At 42.6% G+C, this 20,734-nt stretch overlaps 2 protein-coding genes across 13 annotated transcripts in view; one reads left to right on the plus strand and one right to left on the minus strand.

The window, feature by feature from the left end:
• ACOX2 (acyl-CoA oxidase 2) overlaps positions 1 to 3,717 on the plus strand; it is a 31,857-nt gene extending 28,140 nt beyond the window's left edge. For 5 of the 6 annotated variants that reach the window (XM_010980941.3, XM_010980934.3, XM_010980940.3 and 2 more), the window contains one exon: positions 1,658 to 2,005. In XM_010980941.3, the coding sequence (XP_010979243.3) occupies positions 1,658 to 1,720 (63 nt within the window). In that variant the 3' untranslated portion in view covers positions 1,721 to 2,005. Of the gene's footprint in view, positions 1 to 1,657; positions 2,006 to 3,433 lie in introns of those variants that run through there. The other variant, XM_031470636.2, reaches the window with a different exon arrangement.
• A 410-nt stretch (positions 3,718 to 4,127) lies between these two features.
• The window catches only part of KCTD6 (potassium channel tetramerization domain containing 6), a 36,852-nt gene continuing 20,245 nt past the window's right edge, over positions 4,128 to 20,734 (minus strand). Inside the window, exons 1-4 of one of the 7 annotated variants that reach the window (XM_010980932.3) lie at positions 19,191 to 19,253; positions 17,997 to 18,095; positions 6,776 to 6,845; positions 4,128 to 5,528 (exon numbers count right to left, since the gene is read on the minus strand). In XM_010980932.3, the coding sequence (XP_010979234.1) occupies positions 4,842 to 5,528; positions 6,776 to 6,845; positions 17,997 to 18,037 (798 nt within the window). In that variant the 5' untranslated portion in view covers positions 18,038 to 18,095; positions 19,191 to 19,253 and the 3' untranslated portion in view covers positions 4,128 to 4,841. Of the gene's footprint in view, positions 5,529 to 6,775; positions 6,846 to 7,522; positions 12,587 to 12,613; positions 12,749 to 13,001; positions 13,154 to 13,362; positions 16,322 to 17,996; positions 18,096 to 18,297; positions 18,854 to 19,190; positions 19,254 to 20,105; positions 20,228 to 20,734 lie in introns of those variants that run through there. The other 6 variants (XR_010384833.1, XM_031470642.2, XM_010980926.3 and 3 more) reach the window with 6 other exon arrangements.

Genomic DNA, 20,734 nt, shown 5'->3' on the forward strand with positions numbered 1-20,734 from the left:
TGAAAGAATTTCATCTGGACACTATATGAGGGCAGGCTTGTCTAAATGAGGGGCAGGACTGCCCCACATCTCAACAGACTTGGTAAAATGCTGATGCACCGCATCCCATTCACTCCTCTCTTCCCTATCTGCTGTTACCTGACTGTGAGCCAGGACGGCGTCTTCATCTTCCTAACTCCAGAGTCTGTCACATACTAGGTATTCTGCGTTTACAGGATAAATGAACATGGTTGTGACCTACATAGTGGGACAAGGACCCTGCTGCATACACAATGCTGCAAACTCACTCGATCCTAGCTGCCATTACCTTGCCAGTGAGGTGACAGGTACAGCAATGTGGCTCTTTCATGAATAGTGATTTAGGAATGTGAGATTATAAGTGACCCTGAAGATCTGTTTCCAGTTAGCTAAGATGACACTTGGTTGACTACTAAAATATAGCCACCTAATCTTACATTTCTGGCTCCTCTAGGGACCACCAAAATAGTACTCTCAAAGTGTATTTTTCTTATCTGCTGTAGATGATTTTGAAACTGTAATAAGAGACATTTGCACCAGCAGAAAAAGGAACACCACAGGTACTTCAAATAAATTAAAACAAAAGCTGTGTTGAAACATGCCTTATAGACACAGAAGTACAAATGGGAATATATTTCACTGACATTTCCACCAAGAGAAAAGCGCCATGCCACGTTAAACGTCCTAGAGTCCTAAGAGTCTCTCTTCTGTCTGGGGCAGGTTAAGTGTTGAGCTTTATCCCCAGGCAGGATGATGCCCTTCCATGGTTCACTCTCACCATAGTATCTGCTTTTTTTTTTTTTCCCTTGTCTTTTTTCCTGATTTGGATGCCATTTCAAGCCATTTTCTTCTAAATAAACTGCAAAAGGCTGCTCCCCTTCCCCACGTGAACTCTTACCTAAGTGATTCCCTACAGACACAAGCAGTGGAGGAACCAACAAGGATAATTTCAAAATAAGAATCCCATTTCCCCCCATCATTCTATTGTATAAATTTGCCCAAGTAGTTGCTAGATGTGTTAAACGCATCTACTGATCCATTCATTCATTCAGCAAATATTTATTGGGCATATTATTTATGCCAGAAACTATTCCAGGTACTAAGGACAAAGTGGAAAACAAAAGTTATAGACTGTCTTTAAGGAGCTTAGTTTTAGCCTAGACAGGCAAAAAAGTAAACAAACAAGTTAATACTATAAGAGACGAGGGCAGAGCTGTGAAGAAATCAAGACATCATCTTAGAGATTAATGGGGATAACCTATTCCCACGTAGAATATTGCTTACTTGATTCTACCTTCTGGTTCCTTGCTTTGTGGTTAATACGTTTAATTTAAAAGAGCCTCACAGTGTCAAGCCTTTTATTTGTGTAAAAACCCAAAAGCAAATGATAAGCTGTGTTTTTTTTTTAATTGGCCACCTGCATCCACAATTTTAAATCTGCATAAGAAAAGGAAGGATGCCCTTTGGAAAAAAATGTTTGTCCATATGTTCATACAAAATGAATTTTAAAAATAATTTTTAAAATTAAGAATCTTATGTAATGCTGCTTTTTTGAAACTAAAAACTTAATTTGAAAGTAAAAGTCATTAATCCTGGCAGAAATAGTCTGTCTTAATAATGTACTTCTTTCTACAAACAGGGGAACCCGGCCTATGAGAAATATCTAAGACCACTATTACAGAGATGGAGATCCAGGCTATGAAATAATCAAGCATTCAACAGGCACCACTGCGTGATAATGGTACTATAGCATACGCATTATTAAAACTGACAACTACATATGTATGTATTTTCTTAAAAGATCCATTATTTTTCAGAGACACAGTCTAAAGTGGATGAAATATCTGTGATTTACTTCAAAATAATCCACAGGAAGAAAAATAGGGTGTGGATTGTTGTTGAAGCTGTTCAATGGGTATTTACACTATTCTCTCTACTTTAGAAGAGGTTTGAAATTTCCCACAATTAAAAAAAAATTGTAGCACTATCCATTTGTAGCATCTATTTTGTTAAATACCAGGGTTTTGCTTTAGATCCAGCATGAGCCAACAGACTGATTAGTTATCACTTGTGTTGTTACAGCACACAGTTATTTATCCCAGGGCTCAGAGGAACACACACACACTCCTCCTCCAAAAGAGCCTATATTTATTATAATCTAAATAAAATGTAGACCACTTCACATCTGTCAGAACGACTGTCATTAAAAAGGTAACGAATAACAAGTGTTGGCAAGGATGTGGAGAAAAGGGAGCCCTTGTACACCACTGGAGGGAATGGAAATTGGCACAGCCACTATGGAAAATAGTATAAAGGTTCCTCAAAACATTAAAAAAGAACTACCATATATCTAGCAATTCCACATCTGATTATTTATCCAAAGAAAACAAAAACACTAATTCAAAAAGATACATGCATCCCTACAGCCACTGCAGCATTATTTACAATAGCCAAGATATGGAAGCAACCTCAGTGTCCATAGTAGATGACTGAATGGATAAAGACGACGTGGTGTGTATATACAATGGAATATATACATGGATGGACCCAGAGGGTATTATGCTAAGTGAAATAAATCAGACACAGAAAGACAAGTACCATATGATTCACTTACACGTGGAATCTAAAAAACAAATGAGCAAACAGAAACAGACTCATAGATACAGAGAACAAGCTGGTGGTTGAGGGCAGGGAGGGGAGATAGGTGAAAGGGATTAACCAGTACAAAATTCCAGTTACAAAATAAGCAAGCCATGGGATGTAAGGTATAGCACCAGGAATACAGTCAGTAATACTGTAATAACTTTGTATGGTGACAGATGGTTACCAGGCTTCTTACGGTGATCAATTCACAATGTATATAAATGTCAAATCACTATGTTGTACACCTGAAACTAACATCATATTGTGTGTCAATTAAGAATGAAATGAAAAAAAAAAGAGCCTTAGGAATACAACTAATATAAATGTTTAAAAATCAACCCTTCTACACTAAAAATGATGTAAAATTTCATAAAAGGCATAATTGTCTCAAATTGCCCATATATAATCAAGCTACATTTTTCACATCATTTTCAACTACCTAAGTATATAAAACTTAAAATTAAATACCATCAAACAAAGTAAACTGCATAAAATCTCAGTTGGCTACTTTTCCTAATTTACTCATATAAAAAAATCACTTTTTAATAATTTATAAATCCAAGAAAATTTACCAAAAGCAAACTTATCTCCAGTGACATGGGCAAGGAAGAGACCTCATAAATGTTTAACTTTTAAAACCTTGTAACAACTAATATTATTCCCATTTCCATACCTGTTTTCAACCCAAATAATTTTATCTTGCATTCACCTCAGCTAACTCATCAACACCTAACTGGATGGGTTGTTTCTTTTCTCATGGTTTCTTTTTTAGGTAACTACTCATCAATTTGAAGTAGGAGACAATTTTCTAAAAAGATAACCTCATCCTAGCACATTTACTGAAACCACAGCAACCTGCCAATAACATAAAGGAATTTTAGTTTGAAGATGGTGAATCCTTCCTCTGAGTAACTTCCAAGAAATAGAATCAAATGAACTATGCAAAGTAAGACTATTGTGAAATAAATAAAAGTACACCACATCCCAACTGTTCCAGATCCTTCACTCACTGCAGTTTTCTTCTCCTCAGAAATAAACTTAACTTCAATGATAAAATACATTTGTGGGTCACCATAACATACAAGAATAAAATGGCTGAAGAGTCAGTTTGTCCCTGTGCTCAACACAAAGCTAGAATAAGGGTCACAGAGCAATGACAATCGGGTGGCTTACTAAAGAAAAATCCGCAATCTTCAAAATAAGTCCTATTTGGAAAAAATGCGTCAAACTGATGTTCACAGTACAGATATGCACTCTTTAAGACAAAACTAGTAATTCTATCAACTCCCTGCTTCAACGGCACAGAATTCTATAAATTGCATCCTAAAGTTCCATGGAGTCCTCCTGAATCAAATACAAATGTGCTATAGGCAGTATTTATTGGGACATTAGGGGAAAAAAAAAAATTTAGACAAGAAATATCATCTTCCCCCTGAACTGACAATAATCAACAAATACAAACCTAATTTTCATATTTCATTTTTTATTAGCTTTTTTCTGGTAGACAGTACAGTTGGGAATTATACTGCACCAGGCATAGGAAGTAAGATTTCTACCACAAGGACATTTTGTATTCAGAATCCAATATAAATATTTCTATCCGACATTTCCATGGCTACAGATATTTGGTTGCTTGATTTATATGCATAGAAAGAAACAGTTGTCATAACTGTAAAAAGCAGTACTTAACAAGTACTTTTAAATGATTGGAACAGTTCTCCTTCAATATTACAATACTGTTTATTGGTCTGAAAACTAGGTCACCCTACACGATGTTTTGATTTTTCTCAAAGGCATCATGAGTACTCTGTTTATTCTTTCATTCCTGCATTTTTAGCCTTCTAGTTGAGTTAGGGACTATTTAATCAGAAAACATTTTTGCACTGTAATAAAAAAAGCTCTGTTAAGGGTAGATTATATACCATAATGATTTTCAGACTTCTTTTTATAAAAAAGGTATCTGGAGGCTCTGAACAGGCACATGCATACTCAGGGTGAAGGGAACAAAACATAGAGGAGTCTGCTAAAGCACAAAACTTCCTTCTGGTCCCCAATGCCTTCAAATAAATACAAATATTTAAAAAAAAAAAAAAAAACTCACACTGATTAAAAAAAAAAAAAATCAGCCTCTTCCGTCTCCTGGAGAGTCCGTTCCCAGGAGCCTCTCCCAGGACAGGAGGTCAGTCATCCGTCTTCCGGGCCAGCCTGCAGAAAGTCCAGTTGTGCTCCACTGTGTTCTCATTGGCCCGCTCACTCATGTGATGCACTCGGGTGTTGCGGATCGTGAAACCTTGTTTCGTAATGTATTCCATCAGGTGGACCCGGAGAGAAACTTCCTGGTGATAATCACAGGGTCCAAAAGTAAAGGAAACCTGGCAATCTCTGGTGTCCATCATGTGCTTATTCCACTTCGTAAAATAGTTTGATATACCTTCTAGTAAGGAATGGACCTTGGTGGTGATGGTTAATTGGGTTATGATAACAGCTACTGGATTGGAGTACTTAGAAAGCTTCCGAGTACTAGACAATTCCACAACTTCTTCAAAAGTATCCATAGGATACAAAGGCTTGGGGTCATTGAGACACTGAATCAAGGGCTCAATCTGATAAAAATCTGCTTCTTTCCGAAGCAGATCAAATTCCTTAAAATCCAGGGGTAAGGTCAACTCTGAAGTTCTTAAGAAGTTAAGGACATATCGGAAAAGAGGTCCATCTCGATCAATGAAGTAATTGCCTTGAGGGTCTCGCGCCGTGGGGAAGTCCCCCCCGAACATAGCTCCAAGCATGGAATCCGGGTAACGCGTCAACGTGGTGAGAGATGTTGTGTACAAGTGTCCACCTACATTTAACGTGACTGGGTCAGTCATCTGAAATTTTTTAAAAAATGATCAGTAATCTGAAAATTTTTTAAATCCTAACTTTGACAAATTAAGAAAATCAGTGGTAACAAGCAAAGCAAAAGATTCTTTCAGGCTGGAACATACTTAGCAATCCACTGATGCAAAACAGCTTTACTTTCACATGAAGGGATCTAACATTTGCTTTGATTAGAAAAAAGAGGTAAATCTAATTCTTTAAAACCTTACGTGAAGAAAGGAGGGCATGACTTCCAAAGCCATTTAATTTCAGGCCCAGTATCTAGAGAGAAGTTTTCAAGTCAGAGTGTATCACAGGAAGGAAAAGGCCAAACTAAAATATACTCCTAAAATATATTTCCTATTTGAAAAAAGAGACTTTCATTTTTCTTAACTCAATTTAATATAAAATAGAATAAAAATGTTTTGATAACATAAAGATACTTACTTTCAATATTTTTGTCTTTTCCCCCTCAAAAAAAAAGGGGGGGATAGTGAAATTTATTTTAAAAATGAAAATCTGTGCAGACCTAATCCTCCTAACTTCTTCATGGAAATAACAGTGCCAAATTAAATGTACTAAATTAAATACACACTTTGGTCAACACAATCTCATATACCCAAAGGCTAATAATAGCAGCTTTCAAATTTCATAATCTGATAGTGTATTCACTTTAGTAACATTAATGTTGCAATCTGACCTTTAATTTTTAAAAGGCAAGCTTCTCTAGATAATACATACCTTTGGTTTTGGAAATCATGTTTAAGGAATAAATAAGACAGACAAGCAAAGGCAGGTACTAAGCAAGTAAAATAATTCTTACCAAAAGAAAAGAGAAAGATACATGCACATGCAAACAAAAAGTGCTAGTGGGAGAAGTGGCACCTCCCCAATCACAAGAAAATGTCCTCTCATCACCTACTAGACATTTAATCGTCACTATTCTATGAAGACAGCTTTTTAAGAGCAACATAGAGATCAAAACCTCATGATCTCTCTCAAGTAAGTGATTATAAAAAGTTACATGGAGAGTCCACTTGAGCTTGCTTAACTAAAAACACCAAACAAAATTAAAACACCCAAAAAGATACATTTCAACTTATGGGAGCCAGGCGCGCGGGGGGGAGGGGGGTGCTGCACCATTTATAATTTTTATTCTTACAAGAGGTATTATACCTAAGACTACGTAAAAGGGGGGGGGGAAAGACACACAACAATAATTTGCCAGCCTTCAAAATGCATCTGCAAAGCCTCTCACCATATAGCCCCAGTCTCCATTATCCATCTGCTCCACTGCTGCGTCTCGGGGAGCCCAGGTTCCAGGGAAACTTAGAGAAGAGAAAAAGACATGTGATAGCGCATGTAACTATGAAAACAGAGAGGAAAGGTTTTCCCACCCAAAAGAGCAGGCAAACACCAGAAAACTACTCATCTTTGCTCAACTAAAACCTGCTACCGGGCAGAGACCTTGGGAAGAAAGCACTCCTCTATGGCCTTCTATGGGTGCCCCATCCTTACTACAGTGGGTACCTAAGAGACTGGCCATCTTTACAGTGAGTCATCCTATACCTATAGAAGAAGACAGAGCCCAATAAGTAAACCAGTCATTCACATCCTACCTATCTTCTCCAAAAATTCAATTTTTAGAATTTCCATAGGAGAACATTATGTTTAATTCTACAATCTTATCCTGGTACAAACCTATGATAATCCTCACCAAAAATGTTGTTTAAGAGAAAGGGAGAAAGAGAAAATTTTTTCATCAGCATTTCAACTATATACATTAAACATCTCAGTAAAGGCATCTAAAAACATAAACTTCCAAGACACCAGTATCTCTTTCCAAGAGAAAAACATCAGAATGTTATTTCTTTTATAACAATATAAAAAACTAATTATACTTTTAATAATGATACATTTCATTTTGTACAATCAAAACAAAAAGAAAACAATTTAAATGCCAAACCATTAGAGCACAACGTGGGGCAAAAAGAACCTTACAAACCTGTTTGAGAGTCACTCAGCCGGCACTTAAGGAGAGTCAGCCTGAAGACACTGATAAACACCCAGATACTAATGATGCCAGTTTGAATTTATTTTTATCTACAATTCAAAAGCACTTAAACAAACAGTTTCCCAGCTACTGAATTGCTTTAGTCAGTTCCCTCTCACACACAAACTACCCAGCAAAGCAAACTCATTCCCCAAACTACCCAGCAAAGCAAACTCCAGACCAATTTCAAAAGCTCTGGCAAGAGACAGTAAGAAACATGGACATATTGGTATTTATCTAAGAAAAGTGCTGTCTTTTTTACGTGGTCTTTGAACAGATTCACTTTTCCCACTTTTAGAGGAATCTGGCACACGAATTCCCAGAACAGGCCCTGGCTACAAAAGATCACAAAGGCTCTTTCTCAAAAGGTCACTCAGGCATGTAGAGAACATTTGCATAGCACAGCAGGGGCTGAAATCAGAGCCTGAAGCATCTATTTCTCTACCTTGCAAATTCTTCAAAGCAAACAAGCTAAAATGTGGACCAGACAACGTGCAGTCAGTTTTTATTCCCCACACTCAGCAGTTGGATATAGAGATCTCCACATCTTTGGGGTGCGAAATGAAACAAACGTCAAATTCAGGGCTGTTGTGACCACCTTTCATTCCTCCGACTCGCTACACAAACACTATTTGAAGTAAACAGAACCACTGAAACAGGCTTTACTGATTTGTATTACGAACATCTGATTCAGCTACTGATACAACAGACAGACTTAAAAGGCCAGTCATCCAAAGGTTTGAGAAAGATGCTCATCTTTGAAATTTGCCCATCACTCAAATTCTTCATTCCTGACAGCTTCAAAAATAATTCAGTCAACCAACATTTACTGGAGAAGTCCATGTGCAATGCAGATATACAGAAACAGGAAAGGTACTATCCTTGCCCTCGTGGAGCTTTCAATCTACAAAGGAAGGCAGCATGCAACAACTGAAGTACAGAACAGAATTCAAAAGTACTACGTAATACATGGACTGGCAGAGGCCTGTAGGAAAAAAGAGCAAGAACAATTCCAAATGGGAGAATGGAGGACTTCCGGGAAGAGCTTGCTCAGTAGAATTCTGCAGGAATATTAAAACAACCTGAAAAGGGACTGAAGAATAAAGAAACAATTTAAGGGCGCTTTTTCCCACCACAACAGTCCTGATACAGTAAGCAGAGCATGAATTACTATCCCCCTTTAAGAGATGCAAAACAGAGAAACAGCAGATTGAGAGGCTTGCTCAAGGCCCACAGCTAGAAAGTAACTGAATAAGAACCTGGGTTTTCTGACTCCTAGTCTAGATCTTTCCATAAACCCCTTCTTGGGTAGAAATCCAAAGAACAGAATCCAAGAAACAAGAAATCAAAAGGATTACTGTAAACCACCCCTTGCTACAGCCATCTATTAACCCCGTCCACCTAGTGGGGATTTATTTACAAATTTAACAGTAACTCAGTCAAAGTGAACAGTCAAAATGGGTTTGTAAAAATTCCCCTGAGGCACAACAGCGAGCACCTACTCACGCGTAAGACTGAAGGCTACTGTCCTCTTTCTTAAGCGAAGAAGTCCAATGCATGAATATTCAAACAGTTAAATGAGAAATGAGAGACCAAAGACAAGGAAATAACCAGACAGCATCAGAGTTAACAGCTGTTGTGCAAGGACTATCCACTATTAATCCTTTTCCCCCCGCTTTTTTTCCTACTAAATCAAAACAAGGTAACTTCCTGAGCAATGGTAAAAAGAAAATTAGATGATGCCCCTGAAGCTGTTCCACAGCAAAAGCTGAAGTTCTGTTCCGGTATAAAGATGTAATGAAACCTCAAGCTTAATAATTCAGGAAAGCAATTATGGGAATCTATATAAGCCCATTTAAAAAAAAAAAAAAAGCCTCCCTTCATTTGTGTATAACATATGTCAAAATAAAACGAAGTACTATTAGTCATTTCCAATAATAACAACTAAACCGTCCCCAAAAATCAAATGGTTCACTAAAGAGCTCTAAGGGAAAAAACAGTATTGATTAGTTTAGATTTCTATCTCCACTCTTTAATTCTAAAAACCCACCGTGGAGATGCTTAGATATAGCAAGAAACAAACCAAAGAAAGCAAGATTACTGGTCATCCAACAGCTAATCAACCTGTGAACTGATGACTATTAGAACATCTCAGAAACAATACAGATGAATGAAATAAAACATAATCCAAAAGAATTTCCGCACTGGCTTCAATATCTTCTACTAAGTCATTTTCCAGAGCTGCTAACAATTAGAAAATGATTCATTTGCTTTTCATCTTCTCTCCCTTCTGGCATAGTCTCCAGTGGAGGGCTTAGTGAGAAATTAAAGGACCACAACACAGGCGGCAGAAGGAAAATCTTGAAATGGGCATCAAATGGGCCTGTTTTACTTCATGAAGACAAAGAAAAATCTAGTATTTCAAAAAATTTGCCAGGAATGGAGATTATGAGGATAACAGTGAAAAAATTTTCCTTTAAAGTGACTTTCCTTACTAAGGATCCTTTTAAACAGTGAATGCAACCAAGCACAATCATAAAGTTCGAAAAAAGAGTTCTGTCCCAGTAAAATCAGTTTCACCTGAAAAGATTTGACCTATGGCACAAATAAAGTTCTTGTGGAATCAACCAGCTGACTGTTGCCAAAGAATAAAAAGCAGCACTGAAAATTCACCCATGTTTCAGCTTCAAAAGTTAATTATGACTAATGTATAAATTCTGACAGTGTAACGTTAGCAGATAATTACATTAAGGAAAACACATGTCAAAGAATTATAAAAGCCTTAAAAGAAATTGCTATACATTTTCTAAAGTAGTAAATCTGAAAAATGCACAATTCAACAAAGTTAATGACTTAAAGAACAACCTAAGAACCCCTGAAAATCATTCTCCTGACCACTCCATAATTCCAATTGCAGGCTTTATGGTTATGATGAACTAAGTTAGCACAAATATTCTGGGTTTATTGTTTCTGCTACGGACTAAGAATTCTCCAGGACAAAAGTTCTGCTCCTATCTAATAACCTATATATTGCAATACACACCTTCAAATTTGAATAAATAATAAAAACTTGTAACTACTGCTTTCCCAAAGTTTCCAGGTAGCCCTTTTAAAACACTTTTTACTGAAATCTTTCTGTCTGGCATTCAGAAAAGAACACTGAATACAATCCATCTATACACACCTTCAAAATTACCTTTGTACTGAATTTCTCTTTTCTCAAAACGTGGGAGTTTGAAAGTGAAATACTTTTTTTTTTAATAGTAACTAGTTCAGCGACATGTAAAGGAGTCATCTGAGTTAACATTCACATACAGGCTGGCACAAGGAGCCAGGCGCACAAGGAGAAAGTGATTATAGTTATCCTTAACCATAGCCGCTACAGAAATGGACTGTTCTGTCCAAAAACTAATTCTTTTTTCTCTCTCCTCTCTCCATGTGGTCTAGAAGAAAGGCACTCTAGATTGAAAAGTGACTTAAATACTAAAGAGCTGTTACAAATAGTTACAAAATCATAAAGTCCCTCTTATCCTCAGCTTCCACAAGATAAAACAGAATACCACCTTCTCAAAAGTAATCATACCAATTAGGCACAACACAAAGGTAATAACTGGCCTACAGGGTAACAGATCAGGACTACGGTTCTTAAGTCACATGCAGGCCCGTGCAGAAGAAAGAGAACTCATCACAGGTGAGGATCTGTATACCAAATCTGCTCCATTACTAATTACGAGACCCTGAGTAAATCACTCTTTATGCTCAGCCTCTCCTGGCAGAGAAGAAAATAAGTGCAATCACGAATAGAAAACCATTTGTAAACTGGCAACTATTACAAAACAAATGTGAAAATATTAGTGGCAGTAGCATAAACAAAATCTCTGTGGTAAACTGAGAAACTTGACAGTGTGAACACAAGCAACTTAGAGCACTGGCATGGAGACAGGGAGACACGGTCTCTTAATTTGTTTCCAATCTCCCCGGGGTCCTCGTATCTCCAGAGTTCCAGAAGAGAGAATTACAGGTAAAAGGGAACACCTGGCTTTTATAGAAACAATCAGACATCCGAGCTCTTAATCAAAGAAGAAACTTCTCGAAAGCATGACTCAGGATTATCTCCAAGTTAAAGCCAAATCCAAATGAATACATGTATTCCATTTTAAACAGACTCCAAATATTAAAACCCAAGATATATTGAGAGATTCATATAAGGATTCACCCTAGAATTCCTTTATGTAGTAATGTTTTAGTAAAAATATGACTTATGAAAATTCAAATCACACAAACCTTAGAAATGGCATCCACAGCTGTCCTGACCACTCAGTCCTTAATACCGCTAGCATTACATAAAACGAAGTATTAGTGTATATAGCCTGACAGTTCTCAACCAAAAAGCAAGTTCTCTCAACCTGCCAACCGTGCAGGTGAAAAGATTTTCCTTTTGCTCGCTACACAGCTGATCATTTGAAAAACATCTCAATCTTGGGCTCAGGCCTATGATAAACGCTGTCCCCTAGCTTCTCTCCCATCCTGGGATCACTCATGTACTCGAGCATTTGTGACAACTCGAAAATGAAAGTGCAGAGGGGAAATGGTACAGGGCACTTAGGCTACCCCAAACATTCTCAGCCAAACCAGGTCACCTTGGGTCCACTGGCCACTCAAATCTCTTCCACCACAAAGTCTTACAACTGGATTTACCAACTTGTTCTAGAACTAGTGTACTTGAACAGAAGCATGATAACTTCGGCAGCACATCCAAACAGGATCTCTGTTTCATTTCTCGCGTCCCACCCCTCCCCGATCTGCCTCCACCACTGTCAGCCCGGCAGGTGCTTCCCATTACCAAGGCCATTTATCACCTCTGACATCCAGCATTAAAAATGCCCTGACACACAAATCTGGGCATAAAGAACTCAGCTGCAGTCAGTGCCTCTCAGGGGCAGAAAATACCCTAAGGCAGGGTTCAGCAGCCCGGCCACAGGCTTTAAATTAGGGCAAACTGGCTAATAAGCGCCACTCCCAAACAATCATGTTCGAGCAAACCTCGAGGTGCCGGCGTCCGGGCCCGGCTTCGCTGTTGCCCGCAGGCGGAGTCTCCCCATCCCGACCCGGCCCGCGTGTGGAAAGCGAGACGCCCGGGCAAGGGGCGCACCCCGGAGCCAGGAACACAGGTCCACCGAGCCCGCACGTCCCTGCCGGGCGCGCCCCGGAACCCCCGCCCTAGCCCGGCCCCTCGGCCGCGGGCAGCCCGCCGCGGGCTCGTGCCAGCCCCGGAGCGCGCCGCCCGGGCTCCCGGCGGTCCCCTCAGCGCGGCCCCGCCACCGCCCGGGTTCCCCTCAACCCCGTTCCCCGGGCCGCTCCGCGCGGGCTTCTCCTAGTCCCGGCCCTCCCGAGGCCGGAGCCCCCACGCCGTGGGCCCGCCCCTACTCACTGCGCGGCGGCTGCTGCGGTGACGGCCCGGCCGGGAGACGCCGGCGGCTGGAGAGCGCGAGGACGAGCGAGCCCGCGCCCGGCGGCGGTGGCTGCGGCGGCTGCGGCGGCAGAGAGGACGACTGAGCCCTCGCCCGGAGTTGCGGCTTCTGCCGCCCGGTGCGGGCGGCGCCTCCCCAGCAAAGACGCTACGCCACGGGCGCGGGCGCCCCCTAATGGCGGCGCGGGCGGGTGGCCGGAGGGCCGAGCGGCCAGAAAAACTCAACTAGGCGCTGCCTGAGCGGCGCAGTCAAGGCGGTTCCGCCGCAGCAGTCCCGAGCCCCGCCCTGAACATCCAGCCCCGCCCCCCTGAGGCTCCGCCCCTAGACCCCCCGCGCCCCGCCCAGAGTCCGCCCTACGTCCCGCCTCCGCCCGCAGTTTGGGATCAGCCCAGCCCCGGGTAGTCTTCGCTGCGTTCTCAGGCCTAGGGTCCCCACAGCTGTTTCTCTTGTCATTTCACGAAGACGTATGGGGCTCCTACCATGTGCCTGGCGGGTAGAGCGGCCACCAAAAGGGAGGAGGGTCCTAATGAGAGGAGAAAACCGAAAAGACCCAAGGACAGTAAACAAAACAATGACAAGTTATGATTTTAAGTGAAGGTAGGTACATAATCAAAGGAATTAGATGGAGAATAAGGGGAGGGGGCCTCTGCTTCAGAAGCGGTGGCTAAAGATCTGGACTCCGGAACTGTGGCCAGAGCACCTCCTGGCCTTGCCCTCTGTGGGATAGGTAGTAAGGTTACCTATCCAGCCTGGTGGGCAGGGTAGGCAAGGGCAGCCAAGCCTGAAGGGCCAACGTGGGCGGCCAGAAGGGGAGAAGAGCAGAACTGACTCCAGCAAAGAAAACGACCAAAGCAAAGGAGCTGGTCCTAGATGAAACTCGTACCCGAACTGTCCTCATTTCACCGAAGAAAGCCAAGGATGGAGAGGGTGGGGAATTACCTAAAGCCTCAGAGTTAATTGTTCTCCAGGCAAAGACGCCTTCCAAATCTCATTCGCTTCCTGCTAACCAGGTCTCTACCCCTTTCCAGGTGGGACCAGGTATATGATGTTTGTTTCGCTATTTCCCTTTCACCAATATAACCACTTGCTCTGGAAACTTACTTGCACTTTACATCTGCCTGTGTGTGAGCTGACTCTGGGGTTTAACTTTTATCTGCACGATCATCACAGTCATATCTAACATTTGGTTTTTCTCTGAAAACCCAAGTCAATAGGTTAAAGAAATGACATATGCTGCATCATTATAATTAAGTACTACATTATCATACCAAAAAGACTAGGTGAGAATACAGGGAAATGTGTGTGAAAACAAGCAGTACACAAAATGGTATACATGGTATAAGCTTAATCTTATTTTTTTTAATGTAAATATGCATAGATAAAAATTTCAAAGGAAATACATCAAATCGTTGATCATAATTCTAGGTAGCAGAATGGGAATGTTAGTGACTTATTACTTCCAAATGTTCTTCTGACTTTTCTATATTTTCTAAACTGCATGGATACTGAATTTATAATCAGAAAAATACAATGAGTCTTATTTTTCACAAAAGACAAAGCTGAAATTATTTCACACTCAGAGATGTAGGATTCAGTGCCACCTGGCTTACTGGTGTCCTTGGAAGAGTTATTTCCCCTCTCAGGGCTTCTATTTCCTCAACTAAAAACTGAGAGGAATTACCTTTGTCAGTGGTTTTTCTCAGAACGATTCCTACATATCTCGAAGTAAATTTATATTTTATAATGTATTTATGGTTATTGAAATGTGATTGGTTTTATATAATAAACTTCTATTCAGTCAATGCTTTTTTAGTTCTAACTTAGTCCTGTTTTAGTTTTAATAAGTTTATAGGCTCTCTTGAATTTTCGATGTAAGTAATTACAGAGTCTACAAGGAGTAACATTTGGTATCTTCCTGTCCAGTCTTTATTTCCTTTTCCCTGTTTTACTGCCCTGACTAAAAATCTCCAGCACAGTGCTGAATAACAATGGTGACAGTGGGCATTTCTATCTTATTCTTGAATCCTTTAATATGTCACCATTAAACATGCAGTTTGTTGTAAATTTTTGGTAGATACTATTTATCAGAGTAAGGAAGTACTATTCTGCTTTATCATGAATGGGTGTTGAATTTTATCAAATGTGAGATTTTCCCCCCTAATGTAATTAATTACAACCATGGATTTTACTATGTTAAAACATCCATGCATTCCTGGAATAAACACACCTTGATGATGTGTTATTTTTTCAATATAGTGCTGGATTTTGGTTGGTAACATTTTATTTAGGGTTTTTATATCCGTATCTATGAATGAGATATGCCTACCATTTTCCTCTTACTCTCTCCTTATCTGGTTTTGCTAGCAAAGTTACATGAGCCTCATATAATAAATTAAGCAAATGGGTGTCTACTCACTAGAGCAACTCTTGTAAGACTAGGGTTTTTTTGTGGTTCGGATTTTCTATAGAATTCTCCTGTAAACCATCTTGGTTTGGGGCTTGGGGGTAGAAAGTGTTTACAGTGACATCCAGACCCACAACATTCAATCTGGCCTCAGACCACCTCTCCACCTACACAGCTCTTGTGGGGCCACCAGGAATCTCCTTGTTGCTGAAGCCAAAAAACACTCTTCAGATCTCCTGTCAGGCCTCCCCGCTGACCACACCCTCCCAGGGATCTCCCCGTGGCCTGTTCTGGTTTTCCTCCTTCCTCTGCAGCTCCTCCTCTCAGGCTCATGGAGACATCCTCCTCGTGCTTTACCCACTCCTTTTGTCCACGTTTGTGGCCAAGGCCAGCCTCTCTTCTCTGTCTCCCCCTCGCTGTGGACTGGCTCAGCCCCCTCCATGGATTCCAGTATTGTCTCTAAGCCCTAAGATTCCCAAATCCATACCTCCGACCCAGACCTCTCTCCTACACTCCAGACCTACAGATGCTGCATATGCTAAAGCCCATACTATGTGCCAGGTACTGTGCTGAGTCCTTTTACTCTCTGGATCAGTTCTCTATGGCCACATCATGAAATGTCCCAAACTTTAGGGGCCTGTAACAACAAATGTTTCTTATTTCACAGTTTCTGACAGTCCAGAATTCGGAAGCAGATGAGGTAAGTAGTGGATCCATCAGCCTAGTTGTCAGCTGGGGCTGCAGTCAGCTAAAGGCTTGGCTGGGGCTGGAGCATTTGCTTCCAAGTTCACTCATGTATTTAGCAGGACGCAGTAGTTCCTCTTCACCTGAGTCTCTCCTGACAACATGGTGGCTGGTGTCCCCAGAGTGAGTCAGCTAAGAGAGAAGCCATAACATCTTTTCTAACCCAGCCTTGAAAGTGACATACCCATGGTCTCTCAATCAACTCTGCTGCAGTGTGAAAGGGTACCACACAGGACCTGGATACCAGGAGCGGGGGACCTTAGGGAAGATCTTGGAGGCTGCCCGCCACACCCTCACAACTACGAGGATTACCCACATCCTCCCATGATACAGATGAGAAAACAAAGGCAAGGAGAGGTGAAGTTGGTGATCAAGGCCACAGAGCTGAGTGTGAGAAGAGAGACTGGAACTCAGCTCTGCCTCAGATTTGTCCTCCTTCACAGTGGAGTCCATCCTCCTGTGTCCACCACGTTTCCTCACCTTCAACATATGCAAACCTGAACCCTCTCGCCTCACCACCCCCAAACGTCCCAAGTCCCCAGCTCAGCTCAGCATCCTCCCATCTGTCCAGACCAGTAGCTTTGAGTCATGTCTGCTCCTCCCACCCCCTCACTTCCCAGTGCCAGATCACCCAGCCCTGCCAAATCTTCCTCCTCCGTGCAGCCTGGACCCATCGCTCCTTCCCTATCCTGTCTTCTCCACCACCATCACGACGGGCCAAGCCACCAACTTGTCCGTCCTGGACATCTGCAGTAGCCCCTCCCGGTCTCCCTCATTCTCTCTGCCCCCACACTACCCATCCGTCCTTCTCTCCAGCATGAGTCACCTTTAAGAACATAAAGCTGGTTGTGTCACCCTCCCTGCTTTGAACTCCTTCAATGGTTCCCACTGCCTTTAGGATCCAGCCCCTGACTACTCCTCCTCTGCCCCTCCTCTCTCCGGGCCCCAGCCCCTGTGACCACATTTCGGCATCCAGGACCCACTGTGCATTTTTTTCACTTCAGGGCCTCCGTCATGCTGTTCCCTTAGCTTAAAACACTCTTCCCCCAGCCCTTTGTATGCCTGTCTCCTCATCCTTCAGCATGTTGTCATCTCCTCAGAGATGCCCCTCCTGACTTTCCCTGACCGGTCCCAGCCAGGCTGATGTCCCCCAGCTGTAACCACCACAGTGCCTGTCCTTCCCTCCTGACCTCCCTGCTTCTCCACTGAACCACGAGCTCCCTGAGGGCAGAAGTTGTATCTGTCTAGCTCACAGCTGCACCCTACATCTTCATGACGTGCCTAGTACTTTGTACATTCTCAACGACTACATGCCAATTCGGTGGGTTCTCTCCACTCTCTCCCTTCCCCATGGACTCCATGCTCCAGCCACTGGGCAATGTTCAGTTCCTTAAATGAAGCATGGTCACCGCCAGGTCTCTGCATATGCTGTTCCCTCTACAGGGATGCCCTTCCCTCCTGTCCCTCTATTCATTCCACTAACTCCTGTATAGTCATCAGGAACTAGGGTTGCCAGATTTAGCAAGGGAAAGTACAAGCCACTCAGTTAAATCTGAATTTCAGATAAACAACATATAATCCTTTTAGTATGTCACAAATATTGCATTAAATACAAGCCATCCTGTATTTTATCTGGCACCCTAGCAGGAAGCAGCACCAGTTTCCCCAACTTTGGGAGACCTCCCTGGCCTCTACCCCCACCCTTTTAGGTCTGTTCACCTTCCCTCCGCATCCCTGGGCTCCCAAGTCACCCCCCACTTGCCCCCACTGAACATAAATGCCCACTCTGTTTATGACTGTCCGTTACCAACTGGAATGTGACACAGAAGGCTGTGTCTCAGTCTTCATTCAGTGCCCCTCTTCACCTGGGACGACCGTGGCCACGGGAAATGGTCAATAAGGTTTACTAAGTGGAGAAATGAAAGAGCGCCAAAGAAAGAAAAGTAAACAAGGTGCGGAAAGGAACCAGCAAAGGAAACTCAGCCCCCAAAGCAGGGGGAACCTCTTGGATGAGTACCCACAGCGGGGAGCACCCCCTCCCACCCCACCTCACCTGTGTCACCCAGGCCTCAGGGGGCCTTAGGATTGGTGGGCCAGGAATGAAAAAAAAAAAAAAAAAAAAAAAAAGTCCGTGTCCCTTTAGGGGATTTTCTAAAACCACCTCTTGAACATTCAAATGGGAGGTCCTGCGGGGAGCAGGGCAGGAGTCTACATCTCAGCCAAGATGGGAGAGAGGCTGTGAGGATCCCCGGGGTAGGGAGGTGCCCCCAAAGGTTCAGGGGGTTGCAGCTCCACTGCTTGGACAGCTACTGAAGTCCAAGCAGGTCACATGGGGGCTAAACCTACATTCAGCACCCCCTGGCCATTCAATTAGCTCCCACAGCCCCTCCCAAGATGGGGGCAGTCCCAAGGGGCCCCAGGAGGAAAGGGACCCTAAAGCAACTAATTGCATGCATTATCTGGACCCACAACTTCGCTGAGCTCCTCCCGACCACCCCTCCTAGGGTATTCTGAACAGCCAAGGAAAGAGCCAGTGGAGAAGCCCACTCCACTCTGCCTCTCTTGGTGGCGGCTCCTGTCTCTCCTGTGTATTTGTCTCTCCTCTTCCTCTCGGTCCCCTTTGGTTCTCGTGCCACTTGTTTCACCAGCTGAGGTCCTCTGGACCTGGTAAAAGGCACTCCTTAGCCCTTCACTCACTGGCTGCCCTGACTAACAGATACCTTCTGAACAGTCTCCCCCCCTTGACCACTGGGGACCGGCCTCAGACCCTCTGCAACTCGCCCCAGCTTCTAGGCCACCCTCTGGCACAAGTGGCCCTTAACGCTGGCAGTTTCCAATGCCTCCCCCACTTCCAGCCATGGAGACGCTCTGGTAAATTTGAGGAGAGCATTTTTCCTTTTTATAAGGTTTCTAATTACCTATTATTTCTGATCTTCTCTTTAATCAGCTTCCAAAACCCTGCTGGGAGCAAGAGAACCAGGGGAAGGAGTGTGGTTCTCACCAGTGTTGAGAGAGAGGCCTGTGGTCATCCTTGGAAGTCGCCATCCTCCTCACCACAATGGCTCTGTAATTAGAGGGATCAGAAGAGATGGCTTCTGTCTGTAGCCCCATGAGTGTCTTAGTGTGCCACATCTGAGCAGCTCAGGGGCCTTGACAATCCTTATATGCCGAAAGGGAATAAAACTGCCTGACCATAGCGTGGCCAGCTGGCACGCAGGAGGCAAGACAACTCCAGATTCTGAATTCTCACCCTCCCTGACAGCTCAGGGCTCTAAATGCATGTCCATAACACATTTCAGGCCTTGGTTGTCCTCCCGCCCATTCCTAATCCAAACCACTTCCTCCGCACTTTTGCTAGTTTAGCAAGAGCCTTATTCATTCGCAAAGCACAGCTCCTGCCTCTTCTGTCCTGTCCCTCCCAGAGTGAGTCTCTCCTTCCTGACACACCCAAGGCCCCTCTTTCCTGCCTGGATGCCTTCCCCTCCCTCAACATACTGAGAGGCACTCATGTACCATCCCCCCAACTCAAATGCATCACTTTTGTCAAGGAGTTCTGGGGGAATTCTGCCTGAAATACAGTTGTATTGTCTTCAGAAAGCTCCTATGTTTTACACAAGGTGCAAATAACAATACTTATAAAGCTGCCATCATACAGATCTGTTCATGTTCAGGGGCTTCTGAAATAAAAGGTCTGATTACAAGGCAGGAACACTATTTTAAACCTATTGAAATGTCCCTCGGGTTTCATGATGATAGTGGGGGTTCAACACCTCAATGGCTAATAGTGGATCCATTGTTATTCTGGTCAAAAAAAAAAAAAAAAAACAAAAACCCGGAGCATCATGTAGAGAAGTAACTATAGTAACCGTGTGAAGAGCCATGTTTGGGGATTCAGAATTCTACACGTATCACTTACTTCCAGTTACTGACGTCAGGTCCTGTGACAGAGCAGAGCCCACTGGGTGGGGCTCCGGCTTGCTCCCGCCTCTGTCACTCACCAGCAACGTGGGCCTGGACCCCCAGCCTCAGTTTCCTCAGCTGTAAAATGGAATAAGACAACTTTTCTTCAGCAGGGTTGTTGTGACAATGAAACGAAGCAATTAAAGTATGAAGAACTCTGGTAATGCAGTGCCTGGCGTGAAGTCGGCACACAATAAATTGGTAGCTCTCATTATAATAACTAATTGCTATACTGCTGATTTGAAAAGATAAATATAGAATTGAAACTCTGGCAGGCAGCGGGAGAACTGGGCTGAGAGAGGGGCACTTTTGGAGACTGATGATTTGATTGTTCCATCAAGGTCTCTTAAAATATCTATTTATTTTGGTTGCAAGTTGAATATTGTCCACGTTGATAATTGCTATGAATAATTAAGAAACAATGGCTTCTGCTGACAGTCTTACAGCACTTACGTGATTAGCTAAATACATCTTTTTCTAACCCTTTCTGTATTAAGACTCAAAAAACTTGATCCCCTAACACCATGAAACTAAGTTGGCAGAGTAATGTGATTGTACAAAATAATAAACAGGAAAGTAATAACT

This window comes from Camelus dromedarius, chromosome 17, assembly GCF_036321535.1.
Source record: "Camelus dromedarius isolate mCamDro1 chromosome 17, mCamDro1.pat, whole genome shotgun sequence".
Classification (NCBI taxonomy): Eukaryota; Metazoa; Chordata; class Mammalia; order Artiodactyla; family Camelidae; genus Camelus; species Camelus dromedarius.